Below are 17,234 nucleotides of genomic sequence, written 5' to 3' on the forward strand. Positions count from 1 at the left end.
GAAAGACAAAGAAAAGCAGTAAGAATACTCAAAAAAACCCTCCTGTGATGCTCAGAGAAAGTTTGTTCTGGAATGAGGGGAATAAAAACAGAGCTAAGAATGAGAGACTTTCTTCAGTGATAAAATAGGAAGATTGTCACTTTGAAGAGACCCTGGATGCAGCAATTTTTGATGACAGAAATAAAGGGAGCAAGTCTGGGAGCTGCAGAGGTCAGGAATAGGTGACAGCAACCTCTCTTAAGAGGAGAAAGGGAGAACAAGATTTTCAACATAAAATACACTGTTGATTTAAATAGGAATAGAATAATACAGGAAAAAGCATGAGTCCTACTACCTTTTAAAAGAGGCAGTTAAAAATGCAGAAGAGAAAGAAAACTGGGTCTCTAGCTATGCCCACTGTGACTGCACTGCATAAATTCACATAGTGCAAATTACTTGATGCCCCCTGAGACATCAGAGGCAGAAGTGGAGCAAGTCTGGCTTCTCTCATATAGTAAATCATGTTTCAACCCTTCCTAGCACATATTTTGGTGCAGCTAAGGCATGCAACTTTTATCTAAGCCTGCAGCATAAAAAGGACTCCTGCATCTTCCTCTTCAATTTCTGCCTTAAGCAGCTTCTTATTGGAAAAAAACCCAAAAAAACCAGTCACTTTTTTAACTGGTATCTGTTTTTAAAATAAAGTATTACAATATAGAGAAACAACTCTGCAGGTTCTTTATTTCCCCTCCTTCATCTCCTCTCAAATTTTCCTTTCCCTGCATTTACTTTCCTTCTGACTAAAAGCCTAATCTAAAGCCAATGGGAGCCATTCCATCCATTTTTGTGTTTTAAGACTGTACATGCTTCAATTTACTAAGTGTAAAGTGATGTCTAAACATAGCCAGTTGGAGCCATTCTACCTGTCAGTGTGGATAGTTCTCACAATATAATTTTTAACAATGTTTAGAAGAAAACGATGAAGTCTTAGTCTACAAAATGTACATATCAAGAGCAACATTAAAATGCCTGCTGAAGGTTCACAGGTGACAGCCTATCCTTTGAATATAACAAGTTGAATGTACTATGTGAGATTGTACAAACTACTGGATCTTCCAAGTAGCAACATTACTCCTAAACTCTGAGAACTTCATGTGCCTTCCTCTAAAAGTGGAGTTTGGAGCAGAAGGAGAAAAGCTGTGAAGGAAGAGGGGGATTAAGGGAACAAGATTCTTGTGGGTCCTTACAACTCAGAATATTATGTGATTCTGTGAAAACACAACATGAATTTTTCATTCCATTAAAGAAAAGCTGTTTTATTCTATCTAACCTCACCAAGTCACCTCTTTTTCATCTGGTTATATTTCCAGATAACATACCACTTCCATGACATGTGCACTCCACTGAGAGAGAAGCTGCAGGCCTTGGAGAGAGAGATCAAAGAGCTTCCGATACTCCGCATCCGTTTTTTGAGCTTCCTGCCGACCAGACCCAGTCACCACCTAGAACATTATTAAACAGAAAAAAGCCCAACAAACCCACATCAGAACATGCTGTATCCAGCATCAACAGCCAAATTTCCACCTAGGTTTCTTTTAAGCATTAAAATAGCATCACATATACCAACATCTGCATTAATATCAGCTTTTGCCTCCAGAGATTTACGTAGCTAAACTTCACAGATTTTGGTCAAGAGATGGAAATCACTGGTATCCCCAGTGACCAAAATACTACTGCAGATGAACTCAAGACATCAATTATATACAATATACATAGTTATATGTTCTATACAGATTATATATACAAGTATGTGTATACATGTGGACTTCAGTTTTCCTTTACTAATCCCTTAACTTTTAGTTTCATTTAAATTGTTACAAGCACCTGTTTGGAGTAAGGGCTAGACAGTATATTCTAAAAAAGACATAGTAAAAGTTTTAGGGTATTTATCCTAGAAATATAGAGGGAAAGAGGTAGAAGGAGATTGCACTTTGTATGATGTGTCATTATCACTTTAAATTTAAATAGTGCAAATATAATGCAGAGAATGGATACTAGCCCTGCAGCCAGCTCCTGGCTCAGGGAGTTTTGTCATTTTCCTAGCATGTTTTCCTGCTCTTCAGACATTTAACAATAACTGCTAGTGAGTGATGTGAAATATGCACACATAGCTCTAAACCCACACACCTCACTGTTGCTGTAACGAGCCAGTTCTGATATAAAACGCATGTGGTCTTCTCTGATCTGGATCATCTGCTCACATATATTGTACTGGGGACTGCTGCTGGAAGATGTGCATGTCCATCTGTTTCAAAAGACAAAAAAACCACCACATAAATCAGTTTTGGCAATAAACAGCACAACTGATACTGCAAAGAAAGATCCACAATGCATTACTTTTTGGTTTGTTTTTTTTTTTACATCTTCCATCTCTGCTATTTGAGGCCTTTGCTCTCTTCACACCTCTACCTCTAACCCCGCACAATCCATCAGTGATGAACAGCCCTGCTGAGTTCAAATAGCATTTCTTCCAAGTCTGAAAAAAAAGACCCCAAAATTTTTCTTTTCTGTTTTGGGGGTTTTTCTTTTTGTTTTTTAAAGGCTGTTGCTATGAAATACAAACCAGCATCTCTCTTCAGGTGCATACACTTAGGAACAAGACCTAAAAGGTTTGAAAGGTCGGGCAGAAGTATAGGTATAGGCTGTAAGACATATCTAGCTACCTTTGGATGTTTTTTCTTGTTTAACTATGAAGAGAGTACAGTATGCTCCCAACTATAAAAAAGGCATTATTAAATACTATTAACATTAAGAGGTAAGAAAACATGCTACCAAGGACATCATGTTAAGTAGCCTCATATTTTTAGTAGCTCAGTAGGCCCATTGCTGTTGATTTTCTCTTAGCAATTACATGCAGGTTATATATTTTTTTTCTGCAGGAATTAAAATGCAAAGCACAACATTCTGAATTCATGTAACTGCATAGAGGAAAGGTCTCGGAGAAGCATAGAAACGTTCACTAAAACAAAGCAATAACCATAAACCATGGAACCATTTATGCAAAAACTGGCTGCATTTTCCAAACATTTTGCTGTGCTGCACACCTAGCCAAAAAAAAAATAAAATCAAAAAGAGTGGGGAGACAAGCTAAGTTGCTGCTCCACGTACAATGTACACATGCCTATTTACCCATGCACTACTACTGCTCACCTTGCTTAGTAAAATCCTTCATTTCTTTTAAAGAAAGTTTCATATTTAAGGAAAAAATAAAAATTAAATTAGTACAAGATAAAATTAATTTCTTCCAACTCAGGCGATAAGAAATGTCACAGATACAAGAATAAGCTCAGCAGCAGAGAAATGCTTTTAAACAATCTGTTTCTTCAGTTGTATCTATTACATGAATTACATTAATAGCAAAATACCCACACCAAAAAAATGACCAGGTGAAAATCCCATTAATTACTACAGACCTACAGACTACAAGGTGATTATGGAAATAATCAAGGGTTATGACTTTCCCCAGCCCAGATGCTCCACTCTGCCTCCTTCTCCCTCTTACCTGGATTTATTTTCCTCATAATGGGCACTGGTCTTAATGTATCTTGCAAGTTCAATCTGCATGTCACCAAACAGCGGGACAACCTGCAACTGCTGTACACAGGGAATAAATCAGATTAGATAAATTATTAACACAAATCTTAGTGAAAGGAAACCATTATTTACCCATAGTATAATCCAAAGTGATCTTTATTTTATTTAATTATATTTAAAATGCAAGCAGAATTACCTTTAAAATCACATACTAAGATCACATCTTAACCAACCTTAAAGTACTTGTCTATCTTGGCTAAATTTATCCTTTTCTTTGCATCCAATTTATAGATGTTACTGACACTTCCATCCATCAGGTATAATCCAAAACCCATCACCTGAAAAAGAAAAAAATCAATCCTTTTTACAAAAGGACTTCCAGAGGTAAAAACCTGCTGGTAACATTTTAAAAACAATCTTGAAACAACCAACCTCCTTCAAACAGAATATATTTTCAAAGACATACATTTATGAGTATTCTTTTATTATATGTATATTAGTAGTTTTTACATTAACATTAGCCTGATCAGTTATCCTTAGAAGTTGCTATTCATTTGTACAAAAAAACCCCACCTCACTGAAACTAGGGCCTGGCTAATTTCAGACTTTTTTTTTTTCATTTGTATTTACTATAACTCTGTATGTGCAAACCGATCTGTAACAGAAATTTAGATCTAACATCTCTGAGTGATTGCTTTTTCTGGCTTTCAGCGCAACTCAGAAGTATACACATAAGAGCTCCAATGCATCTAAAAAAGATCTAATTACATTTCATCCAAGTTATTCATTAACATAGAGTTATAATCTGGTATTTACAGGAGCCAAGCATAGCCACTCACTGTTTTCTAAGTAAGCATTTACCAGACAAAAGGCCTAAATATGAAAGTCACACTGGACATTCCTGCAGACAGAAAGCAAATGCTCTAGAGTTTGTGTATGGTTTCAGGATGCTTTCACTTGGTCCTAACAAACAGAGCTCTTCAGAAGTTAAATGCTGAAGTGACTCAAATATTTGAGGCATATTTTACATTCTTACTCTCTATCTTTTCTTCCACAGCAAGACATGGAGCTAAGATCAACCACACTTCATATTGCTTACCACCCTCTTACTCATGTACATATTCAAGCTAACAAAATTTACTTCTAAATCCTAATTTTAAACTACTTGTTCCCTGAAACATTTCATATGCAGCCTCACTTCCAAAAGCTTTTTATACAAACTTGCCACATATCTAAACTAAAATGCAGCAGTTCCTTTCTGCTGTCATACTTCATAGAAACACAATTCCACAGAACTGGATGTAGGTTCAATTGGGTCAATTTCAATTTATGAAAAAGAAAAATGGATTAGAAACTTTATAAATACATTTAGCATGTAATATAATAAAGACAATGTGTGGGGGAAAGGAGTAATTTGAGTTATTTGGTTAATCTGGTTTCTTAAAAAAAAAACCAAAACACAAACAATCGGGAATTCAGACATCTGTGTCCTGTCTCAACATTCCTTTTTAATTTTGTACCCAAAAGAAACCTACTTTCAAAAGCATATGTTTCTCACTGGGTGTTAGATACATTTTGTTTTCATAGTAGTCCACACACAAATTCACAATATCTGCAAGCAGCTCTTCATAGCCAACAATCACCTCCAACTGCTGCTGCAAAGACTGGAAAAAAAAGAAGAAAGGATATTAGTCAACTAGTTATACTTCTTGGTGAACAATAATTACTACCAAACTGGAAGAGTTTTATTTTAATAGTTCTGTAAAGCACTAGGTAATTTGCAAAAAGACAGTTAAAGCTTACTTGTGTTATCTTGTTGTGGTTGGCAAGGAACATGGAGAGATTCTGGGACTCTTGAATGGACTGAGGATCTGCCATTTTCCGCAAGAACTGAGCAGCTCTTTAAAAACAGAAGAAAAACAGTATTTCCCCTAGCCAGGACTGTTTGTAAGCAAATCCATCCCCACTCAACAGAAACACATCCATTCCCACATATGTCAGTGAAACTGTAAGTCATCAGCACACCTTTAAGTGCCAGTACAATAGCGTATCATTCACTGATCCTAAAGGATTGTCAACCTCAGTGTATCTTCCACCTCCAAACTCCTGAATGAAGCAGAAAGAAAACTGGACAGACACAACCAGTACTTCTTTTGCCACGGCTTTATAACAGTGAGTTATTCAAACACAGGCTACGGATTCAAAACTGACAAGACCCTATTTCATAAAGGAGAAGGTTTTTTAAGGAAATGGTAAAAAAAAAAAAGGACTTAATTTATCCAAAATATACTGGTTTTCCATCCCAAATCCTCCACTACACCCTAGTTAAAAGGTCCAATAAAACCCAAACCAAAAAACATTGGGTATATCCTTCAACTGATGCGTGCAGCTGTGGTTCTATAGATCCAAGCCACACAACCCAGGAAAAGTCAGCCTTCCAGAAAACAAGAGTTTGGCCTCTAGAAGCATACCTCTAAACAAAAAGAAAGGCAAACCAGGTAAGTTTAGGAGGTCTCCAGGCACAACAACAACTACAACAGGTGGAGGTAGAAACTAAGTCTCATGTAAGTAGAAACAGCATAGGCAAAATTGGCTAGTCATTGCCTGAATAGTTTTCTTTATGAAAGGCCACAGATGCTGCAGCTGGCATAAAGGCTGTCTTCCCCTATTGCTCTGACCACTGTGTTCAACAGAAAATATCTGATACCATCTGGCAGCTCAAGTACAAAACTTGGCTACTGATATCCACACCCTACCCTCCATGCTACACCCATGGTCACAATGCTCTTAAACAGCAAAGCTGAAACGTCTTAAGAACAAGTGTAACAACTCTCAGCTACAAATGTCAAAAGTGGATGCCAAGAATAAAATAGAATAGAATGAGAGTAGCACAAGTGACCAGAAAAAAAGTTGAAGAAAAAACTGTCATAAAAAGAGCAACTGCTGCCATCTCGTGGGAGGCCTGTATCCTGACAGCAGAAACCCAGGTCCTGTTGCTCCTTTCCACTTACCGCTTGTAGGCTGAATGGTCATTCTTCACGCTGCACTTCATATTCTTCAACTCATCCAATACCGCAAACATATTGATGAATTTGCCCAGTGTGATCAGATATGCTTCGGACACAAAGTCCTTCCTTCTCTCCGCATGGCACAAGCGCCTCACCTCCCCACAAAATCTTTCAATTGCGTTTCTCTGTTGGGGGAAAAAGAGAGAAGAAACGGGGAGTAAAAGCCATGACGTTTCCAGGGAAAAAGTTTCATCATGTACCTAGAGCTGGTCCAGTGAAAAGCTCCACTGAAGCGGAAAAATGTTTAAAGCATGCAGAACCAGCAAGGCATCAGCACAGGCCTTCCAACTCCATCTGTGAACTTGATGTGTGCTACAAGTGACACCAGTAATTTTTGCCACAGAGCTTGCTTGACACAAGAGTCAAGGTTCTTCTTTGCAGATAAAGGTAATAAAAGTATAAATAAAAAATAGAACAAGGGACAATGGTTTAAAATTGAAAGAGGGTCAATTTAGATTGGGTACAAGGAAGAAATTTTTTAAAATGAGAGTGGTGAGGCACTGGTTGATCAGAGGTCATGCATACCCCATCCCTGGAATTGTTCAAGAGAAGGTTAGATGAGGCTCTGAGTAACCTGGTCTGGTTAAAAATACCCCTAATCACTGCAGGGAGGTTGGACTAAATGATCTTTCAAGATTCCTTCCAACCCAAACTGTTCTGCAATTCTACAAAGTTCAAAATCCCTTCAAGACAAGTAATTTGATGCTCTTTAGTGAGGAAGTGTATATACATTACAAGGCAGATTATAGGTATGTTCCCTTCAAACAAACAAAAAAAAAAATCCACAGCACACCGTACATGCTAACTCTCAAAGTCATCCTGGCACATGTTTATTTGAGAGCTTATTTCCAAGCACACAGCAGAGCCATTTCAGATGAAAATTACAAATACAAAAGAGACAACGACTTCAAATGTAAAGAAGAATCTGTTCTGACTTTAGAGTACTAATCTGCTTGAATGAAAAGAGATTGACTGTACTCAGTAAGACCCCTCCGGCTGGGGAAGACGACAGGAAATATTACATTTCATTCAGTCTCCTCTTCCTGTGTGCTCTGACCCTCACAGGCTCTAGCTGCTCCAGCTCTGAATAATGCCTGGAAACATCCTCAGTCCATTGAAATAAATGGCAAGCTGCCAGGAGGGAGGAGAAAGCAAGACAGACTGCTATTCTCCAGCTCGGGTGGCTGGCAGGTCACAGCAACTGGGTTCGCTTGCCCCAGTTATAAATTGCCATAGCCAAGTTGCACCTGCTGCTCTGTTGTCCAGTCTTGTGGATCCCTCATTCTCCAGCAAATGGTTTCTGTGCTGAGATGTTTTTATGTGTACATATGACATGCATTATATTTCTATTTCCTTTCTTCCTAAAGTGCCAGATCTCTGTCCTCATGTGCTGCACAGGGACTATACACAATTACCTTTGATTTTATGTTGAAAGTCTTACAGGAGATTGCCTAGTGTTTAGGATAGGCACTAGAAATTCTCCCCTTCTGGGAGAGTATATGGTGGGTTTTTTCTGAAGTATAATGACTAGGTTCAGTATCTGGGCACACAATATCAAGTATACAAAATATGAATATAGAATTACAAGCCTACTGACAAATTTTGTTTCCATTTCTTTTACCTGAAAATACATAAAATTCATCAGTTTTGTGACTTCTGGCTCCAGAACTTCCACAGTTTTCTCATAAATTTCTACTCTGTTAGGCTGCTCATTGCACTTGACCTGAGGATAATTAAAGACATCATTACACTTAGAACTTTCCATGCACTACCATCCTAAAGAGACAAACTTAAGACAAAAATTTCCAGTTTTGGTAATCTTACGCTTAAGCCTTCTAAGCTTAATTGTGTTTAAAAAAAAACAACATTTTAAGATTTTTCTATTACTTCACAGCAAGTAATTGTCAAACACCTCTGCATGGTTAGAACAACATTCTTTCCACATTAAGCCACTTGCTCAAAATCATGCACTAAAATAGGGCCAGAACTAGAAATTAAAACAGATTACCTGACTTCCGCTTTAAATTTTTAAACTACAGGATATGTCTTCCTTGCATTTCATAACAAAAATGATTGCATTACAAATTCCTTGTAAAGGAAGGAGTCAGCTCATGAATAATTTTGTTTGGTTTTCTAATACATCTTAATATTCTTCCTACCCCCTGCCTGTACAACCACTCCCAGACACTTTAAGCTGACTTATCACCTATTCTCAGTGCTTTATTTTTGTATACAGATCAAGAAAACACTACATAGCTCTGACATTTAGAAAGTGACTAAGTTGTCTAGAAACTTTAATGTTTAATCTGAATGTTAATTTTTACATGCTGTGCTAGTTGTTAAACCTAAGTATTAAGCTGGGGAGTGGGAAGGGTCCATTCTCTTGAATGAAATTTTGACCCCAAACAGATCCCACAATCAAAATTTCCCTTCTAAAGCATATTACCCCTATACTACTCTTGAACAAAGATTGACACAAAACCCATGAGGTATTACTATAGGTACCTTATTAAAAAAAAAAAAAAATCCAACTGGTCCCCAGGTGCTAAAAGACTCCATGCTATAGCATGCCCAGTTTCATGATTCAGGAATCAAAGTAGACTCCATTTTGGAGCTCATTGGCAAAGCTCTATCTGTGCAGCTCCACGCTAAAACAAGACATGCATGACAGTACAATTTTCATCCTTTACCTGAGGAATGGCTCTTGAGCAGCTTCTCCATGTGTATAACATGACTGCATATTCCTGACCTTCTTCTAGCATTTCATTCTGTAGGAAAGAATATAATTAGGCATTGTAATAAAAAAGGGTCAAATCCATGTGTCTTCCGTCATTCCAAATCCTTGTCCAAACAAACCTATTTCTCTTGTCAGACTGTTTATGTACAAACACACATATATTGTAAGCAGAATGATACATCATAATGTATGTATGTAAAACAGTATTACCATAATTCATAGGCTCATCTGACATATTACGTGTATAAGAGCTGATCCGCTATGGATGTGCAGCTTGCCTATAATCCAGCAGCTAAAAAAATTCCATTTATTCTCAGTCATCTGTTTTAGCATCCACCTAATTCTGGGAGAATTCACATCATCATCATCACCCCACTTAAACAACAAGTATTTATCAGATCACTAATCAACAACTGCAACAATTGTGCTTATCTAATGACAAAAATTATCATCTCCCCAGATGAGATTGGTTTTTGTGTTGTTCCTTCTTCCCAAAAATAAAGACACTGTGGTCTATAAGTATAAATAAAAAGGCCAGTCTGAGGGGAGAGGGTGATGGGATGGTGTTTATTTTTCTTTTTAAATTTAGGGACTCCAGATGGAATGGTCAAGGATAAAAGAGTCCACACATGCAGAGCAATATCCTTTATTACATGGCAAAGGAGAGATACAACAATATCCATACAATCAAAACAGGCTAAGGAGTCACCAAATAATTTTATAAGTAGATTGGTGTAAACACACATAATTTGCAGTAGCATGTAACCAGATGCTTTATCTGTCCACTTCACCATTTGTAAACTGGCCTCTAGAATCACAAGACATATTATTCCTCATTTTCCAGGAATGCCATGAAAAGAGAACAAGTTCAGTACAGACCAGCAGTGGCAGCCAGTAAGTTTTTTTGTATCCCAAAAAAGTTACACCGTCAGCAGAGATGGAATTACTAGCATGAATTCTTACTGTCTATTGTGGAACTGTTAAAACCACAGAATACCTTACACAAAAGAACGCCAATAAACCACTAACATACATACTACTCCTCAGTGAGGAAGCCAACAAAAACCTTTCAACACCATTAAACTGACAGAAATAGTGGAAATTTGGGTGGATGGAAGGTAATTTTTCACTCAAGTTACAGCAGCTAGCTGTCAATAGAACTAACTAGCCTCAGAATACTGGGAAAATGCACAATGAAAGCAGGGAACCTTTGAACACCATTGGTTGATTAAGAAGAAAGGTAATTTAAAAAAATTTTAAATACATTGGGGAAAAAAAAGAAAAGCTGCACACTTCTTCATCTTACCAGAACATCTACTTACCATGCTAGAATGGACTGTAGCTTGCTCAATGTATCTTGCAATGCCTGTGACAAATGCATTTCTGTCTTCAAAATTAGTGTTGAAGTTTGGCTGCAGCGAAAGGAAAATACAGAATTAAATCTTTGGTAGCAGCATCATTCCTATGAAGAAAACCTGAGAGACCTGGCATTGTTGAGCCTGGAGAAGAGGAGGTTCCGGGAGACCTTATAGCACCTTCCTGAACCTAAAGGGGGCCTGCAAGAGAGCTGGAGAGGGACTTTTTACAAGGACATGTAGTAATAGAACAAGCGGGAATGAATTCAAACTCAAAGAGAGCAGGTTTAGATTAGATATTAGCAAGAAATTCTTGACTGTGAGGGTGGTAAGGCACTGGAACAGGTTTCCCAGAAAGGTTGTGGAAGTCCCATCCCTAGAATTGTTCAAGGCCAGGCTGGACGGGGCTTTGAGCAACCTGGTCTAGTCGAAGGTGTCCCTGCCCATGGCACAGGGGTTGGAACTAGATGATTGTTAAGATCCCTTTCAACCCAAACCATTCTATGAAAAGAATTTATATATATATAGTCGATATTAAGACACTTTGGGTTTGGGCAGTTGTTTGGTTTTTTTTTTGAAAAGCAGGTACTCTTTCCTAACAATGGAGAAACTCTTTTTCCTGCAATGACAATATACCTGGTAAAGAAGAGATGATGGTGGGGGTTCAATACACGGTTGCTGATCTGGCAATGGTAATTCTTCCAAGAGATCCACATTGGACAAGGCATCCTCCAGTGTTACTTGAGCAGTCATTTTGCACCTGGTTAGAAAATACATACATACAGATATGTATATGCACATACATATAACTTTGTGTGTGTTACTACATACACAGTAAACATATGAGTAATATGAAGAGCAGGGAACTACTTATACTGTGGGAAATGGGAAGTTTCCCTTCAACCACAATGGCAGAGAAATAGTCAAACAGAAACTCAGTCAGTTTTAGTATACAAGTTTAAAAAAGACTTTTGGAACTAACAGTCTCATTCCTTACTTTTAGGAGTTGAGAAATGTTTCTCTTCCCCCACTGCTGCACACCAGAAACACACCAAAAATAGAAGAAAGGATGACCTCTAATACTCAGTTTGAGCCAATGTGCTATCAAAATCTTATGCACAACTACTACACCCAGACCATCTTCAGGAGACTAGCCTGTCAAAAGGTGCCAGCAGTCTCCAGTGTTTCATTTCCTAGGACATCTGGTTCTGCTTTGGGTAGTTAGTGATAGAGAAGTCCAAAACCCCTCAGGGTCATGGCAATCTCCATACACCTTCAACTGCTGTCACTGCATGGGGTTTTGAACCAAGAACAGCAATGGGAAGAAATCTGGGCAATCTGTGACCGGTGACCATGCACTGGAACAGACTGCCCAGAGAGGCTGTGGAGTCACCTTCAACAGAGATGTTCAAGAACCATCTGGATGCAATCCTGTGCAATGTGCTCTAGGATGACCCGCTTGAGCAAGGAGGTTGGATCAGATGACCCACCGTGGTCCTTTCCAACCTTATCCACTCTGTGATTATGTGAAATTCTAGGAAGAAAGTGTGGGGTGGAACAATTTAATCACCCACTTTTGTATAATGATCTACCCATTCTCCTCAGTGGAGTAAAAAAGTTTAAGGTAACACCTCTAATCAAGCTGTTTCTCTTTTTCTGTAGGGCTTTGCAAGTTATTTTCCTTCACTTACCACAGCAAAACCAAGCACTTTGGGTAAAAGGATCAGCTGAGCACTGCCCCTGGCTCTAACCAGGAGGGAAGGAACACTGAAGCACCCATATCCCAGAGGAGCAGGACCCTGCTTGGCATGTGTCACCCCCGTGGAACCATGACGTCCCCAAATACAGGGAGGGTGCAAGCAGTTCCCAGTGCAGATTTAACAAAAGCTCACTGCAAGACAGCTGGCATGGGCTGGCAATGCCACCACTCACTGCACTTTTATTGCCCTGGCAGAAATATCTCCTCACTTTCTCTTGCCTAATTTTAGATTCCTGGGGGAAGGCTCCACTGAAACAGCAGCTTTACCTTCAAAGAAGGGCTCAGCTGACAAAGAAACAGAACCAAAACCCAAACCAAAGGAAAGGAAACAACCAGAAGTGATTACCTATCTACCTCCAGAGACCAATCCCGTGTCCCAAGCAATTGCTGCAAAGCTAATGTACTCCAGATGGAGAGAGCTCACCAACAGCTTTACAAACAATGAACAGAAAGATCAAGGGGCCTGTTTCTTGAAGCCCTGGCCCAAACCTTGCTTCCAGCCTGATCATATGAGTTTTTGTTAAAATAACGAAACAAACACCCATATTGTGCAATTTGTGATCCTTGTCAAAAAAAGGATGAAGAACTGGACTGACAGGAGTGCTGGCTGGCATTCCAGCACTAGGATGCTTGCACAACACCTGCCTACACCCAGATCGAGCTCCAATACAGGAGCCACAATTATTCTCAAATTAGAGACCAGCAAAAAACATGGCATCCTCCCTTCCATAAATGAGCACATGTCAAAAAAAATTCCATGGCTGGGCAAAAGTTCAGTGAGGAGGTCAGACTGAATAGTTTTACCCCAGAGGAAACAGGGAGAAGAAGTCAGAACATCTACAGATGAGTCTGAGTACCTATACGTACTCTATATATGAGTCTGAGTATCCATAAATTCAAACTTTCGCTAAAAAAAGATAAGAGCACAACACTTTACATAGGTTACTTTAACTGAGAGGCTCCTTCCAACTTGAAACTTTTCCTCCTCTTAGCCTCACTGTCAAAGCAGAAACACCCAATTGTGCAGCTGCTCCGGGATGTGCTGGTGGTGGGACCAATAGGCACATAGCCCTCCCTCCCCCTGGACAGGCAAATGGCCACAAAGCATTGGTTCCAAGAAAGCACAACATGCTCCAAAACCCATAGCAAAAAATGTCTGGCCATTCTACACCAAAAATTACTGCACCTATCAGTGTAAAGGGGAACTGTCATTGAAACCAAGGAAAGTATCAACACCCTTTCCTCAATCCACACATCTTCCTTCTCCTAAAACGTGGTCCATCAATGACTCAGGCCCCTGCTGCAGAACAGCGTCAGGCATTCACAAACGCCAGGCTCCTGACTTATGTTTCCTCAGCACTACAAGCAAATATTCTGAAGATGTGGCCCTTAATCCCCATACATCCTATTTCAGAAAGCATACCTGCACACTTTTGGCCTCAATATTTACAATTGTAATCCTCCAGCATCAGCTTTCTATGTTCAGACTATCTGTGGAATTTTTTTTAAATACTTGAAAAATAATTTAAAAATGGAAATCAAAGTCCCAGCTGACTTACACTACCACGTAATTAATAGCACAACTCTGGGAACGCCTCGCTATCAGACCAGAGGCCCAAGCAAGAAACAAAAGCTTCCTGCTGTCCTCTGGGTTGTGAAAAGAAATACGGGAAGGTACATTTTTCCAAGCCCTTCAGCATGATTTCCCAAAGACAGATCAGCATTTTTCAAACCAGGAACACATAAACCATTGGACACAAATGTTACAATACAGTTACAAACATCTTGTTTTGAGGTTGCTTGCTGACAGCTCCACTTCGCAATTTTGCCAAAGGTATCCACACATCTGGTGTTTCCTTGGCCAAGTGCAATGCTCCTGTTCTTCTAGCCCTTGTACTCTGTACCTAGCAAGACATGAAAGAGGAAGCAGCTCCTTCCCACCCATCTTTGACACTTTTGCAAACGTTGTGAGGGAGTGATTCATGCTTCCCTTCTGCCCCCTGAGAAGTGAGCAGCACAGGTTTGACAGTGGCAACAGTGGGGGGATGGCTGGAGCTCAGCTACACTCCCAACTGTGTTAGCCAGGAGACAATGTACCACAGCCAGGTGACGCCGCTCCACAGTCCACGCCACCTCCCTCTTTGATGTGGAAGACCTGGGATCAGGACAGAAAAGATTTCCTTGAAGTTCAGGGGTTTTTTTCTCCTTTCTTTGATGCTGCTGTTCTTGATAAAACAAGTTCTAAAAGACAACGGCTGTTTCTAATGTATAGTGATGAAGGGTTAGCAAAACCAGAACGTTTTTTCCCCTCTAAGATCAGAAAAATTAATTTAAGAAAGGTAAAATTCCCAATTCCTTAAGAGGCAAAACTCCTTTGCCTCATTCACTATGAGTTTTTAACAGCTGAAATTACTGGGAAGGAGAGCTAATACTTTAACAGACTCCTTTTTGGCAGAGAACATAAGAAACTTCAAAGACCTACTTAAAAAAAAAAAAAGTCAGATTAAGAGTTTACCTTAATGAGAACAGACTAAAATGGTGTAATCATACTGATCATTATAGATACACTATTAAAATTGCACAAGTTGTGAGAATTTCTTTCTTTCTAAATTCCTATAATGCCGTGTGTTTTCAGTTTAGTACCTACCTGAGATTATCCAGGACAGATTTTCTCAGGTAGAAGACATGTAAGTATTACTTCTGAAATAATCCTCTTTTTATTTTTGGTATCTTTGTACTATGACCCATCACTACAACAATAAAGTCAAAATGCACTCCAAGAACACAATTTCTTGGTTGTACACAACTTAATTAAAAAACGTTCAACATCTGAAATCCTCCCTTCAGAAGAGAGAATCACACAGATCAGCAACCTGTCTTGCTAAATTTTGGTATTAGATGAGCAGAGTCAGCTTTCTAAGCAGGAGAGAGAAACATCTGTGCTTTTTCTCAGTTCCTTTTTCTGGATTCCAAAGCAAAAAAATCCCTGTCTCTGAACAAGCTTCAGCCTTACAGTGCCAAGTCCCACCATGTCCAAGGATCAGAGGTATCAGTCTCAGGGTGTTTTGGGAAAACTTTAAGTACGTTAGTGGAAGTATGCTAAATTAAGATATCCTTCTTTTTCTTCAGTTCTGAAGGAGATAAGCACCAGGTGGGCCTGACCTGCTCAGAAGACCTTGTGAAGAAGCTCACTGAGCTGCCTCTGTCACACCTGGCCCACGAGAAAAATCCAGCCAAAAAAAGGCAACTGATCTTGAAGCTCCTCCAGCATTATTTACATTTTAATTTAACTTTCAGAATTGAAACATATTCACAAAAAAAGAGTTGCCAATCTTTTTTAAATGTCCTAATTCTGTACTGTTGCTCTCAGCCATGCAACTGTGTGGTAAGAAGCGCTCTGCTCACAACATTGCTTTGGTATTTAGAGGAGATGATTGTCAGTAGAGACACCATTTCCACATCTCCATCCTTACAGAATGTCAAAGCCTTTGCAGAAGATCTATATTCTTAATTCCAAGTATACCAGAAAACAGACAGCATGCATCTCCCAGCCCTGCTCTTTTGGGCTTCCTGAAGCTTCAGATTATCTGGAAGAAAATATGAACAGGAACAAATTAAGGAGAAAAGTGTTTTGGACCAAAAAAAATACAGAACTAACCAGAAGAAAAAATAAAAAATGCAGAAGGTAAGGACTGACAAAGGAGAGAATAGAGAAGAGAGCATTAAATTCAAAATCACTGGGAGAGAGAGGACTACTGTAACACTATTCTGCTTTCGAGCTTAAAGGTAAAAAATAATCCCCCGAATTCTAGAGAGTTAGGTAGCTATATGAAGAAGTTTTAAAGTTTTCTTTCAGTGAAAGAGCTAAGCAGGACAGATTATTTACTAAAGAAATGATAAAAACACAAGTCAGGCACTCAGCCTATAAATAGCTAAAACAGGAAAAAATACGCTTATGATACGAGATAGTTCTTACACATGTTCAGCAACGGTGCACACAGTCCAACAGATGTAACTTGTAGCCAGCAACCAAATTAAAAAATAAATAAATATGGGTAAAGCAAATGAACTGAAGTAACTATAGCCTTATTGAGACCTTGTTATAAGTGCAGAAATCACCACACAGTTCCTCTTTAGCCTTTGGCCAAGACTTCTCCAGAAATGTCCTCTAATCATCTTAAGAATCTATCCAGCTGAGCTTTAAAAGGACATTGATTCCCAACATAAAAGTTCAACCTCAGATAACTGGGTTTGATGATATCTACTTACTGGTGAAAAATAAAGCCCTTCACCACAAAAATTATCAGAAGTAACTTTATGGCTGCGTTAGACAAGATCGGGAGATGATGAGGATGCTATCATGTTATCACAAAACATTTTAAATAAAGCAAAAGATATAAAGCAATAGGTATATTGAGTATCTTGAAAACATACAGGGAAAGAATGGGAAATAAGTCCTTGCAGAGTACACATAACATATGTATTAAGATTGTCAAGTGAACATTCCCACAGAAATCAGAAAAACAGTATAATTCAGTCCTTTAGTTATAAAAAAAAGGTAGAGAATATCAAACAACAGTGAAAGCAACTTTTCTTCAGAAGATAAAGACACAGCAAGCAGAGGCATTTACTTCATAGCAATCCTTGCTCTACTTTTTGGAAATAGGACTAATAAAGTTAAACTTCCCTCAAATAAACAAAAATAATTAAAATCTAAATCCCATTGCTGACAGGCATTCTTT

At 38.8% G+C, this 17,234-nt stretch overlaps 1 protein-coding gene across 3 annotated transcripts in view; it reads right to left on the reverse strand.

Annotated features, from left to right (window-relative positions):
* Positions 1-17,234, reverse strand: part of CYFIP1 (cytoplasmic FMR1 interacting protein 1) — a 74,644-nt gene that overhangs the window by 45,407 nt on the left and 12,003 nt on the right. For all 3 annotated transcript variants that reach the window (XM_027726372.2, XM_027726371.2, XM_039388798.1), the window contains exons 2-12: positions 11,370-11,493; positions 10,701-10,790; positions 9,332-9,409; positions 8,263-8,364; positions 6,585-6,766; positions 5,377-5,473; positions 5,109-5,237; positions 3,807-3,911; positions 3,542-3,633; positions 2,167-2,284; positions 1,359-1,481 (exon numbers count right to left, since the gene is read on the reverse strand). In XM_027726372.2, the coding sequence (XP_027582173.1) occupies positions 1,359-1,481; positions 2,167-2,284; positions 3,542-3,633; positions 3,807-3,911; positions 5,109-5,237; positions 5,377-5,473; positions 6,585-6,766; positions 8,263-8,364; positions 9,332-9,409; positions 10,701-10,790; positions 11,370-11,486 (1,233 nt within the window). In that variant the 5' untranslated portion in view covers positions 11,487-11,493. The remainder of the gene's footprint in view (positions 1-1,358; positions 1,482-2,166; positions 2,285-3,541; positions 3,634-3,806; positions 3,912-5,108; positions 5,238-5,376; positions 5,474-6,584; positions 6,767-8,262; positions 8,365-9,331; positions 9,410-10,700; positions 10,791-11,369; positions 11,494-17,234) is intronic.

Source organism: Pipra filicauda, unplaced genomic scaffold, assembly GCF_003945595.2.
Source record: "Pipra filicauda isolate LSUMZ 115617 unplaced genomic scaffold, ASM394559v2 scaffold68_size4259465_pilon, whole genome shotgun sequence".
In the NCBI taxonomy this organism is placed as follows: domain Eukaryota; kingdom Metazoa; phylum Chordata; class Aves; order Passeriformes; family Pipridae; genus Pipra; species Pipra filicauda.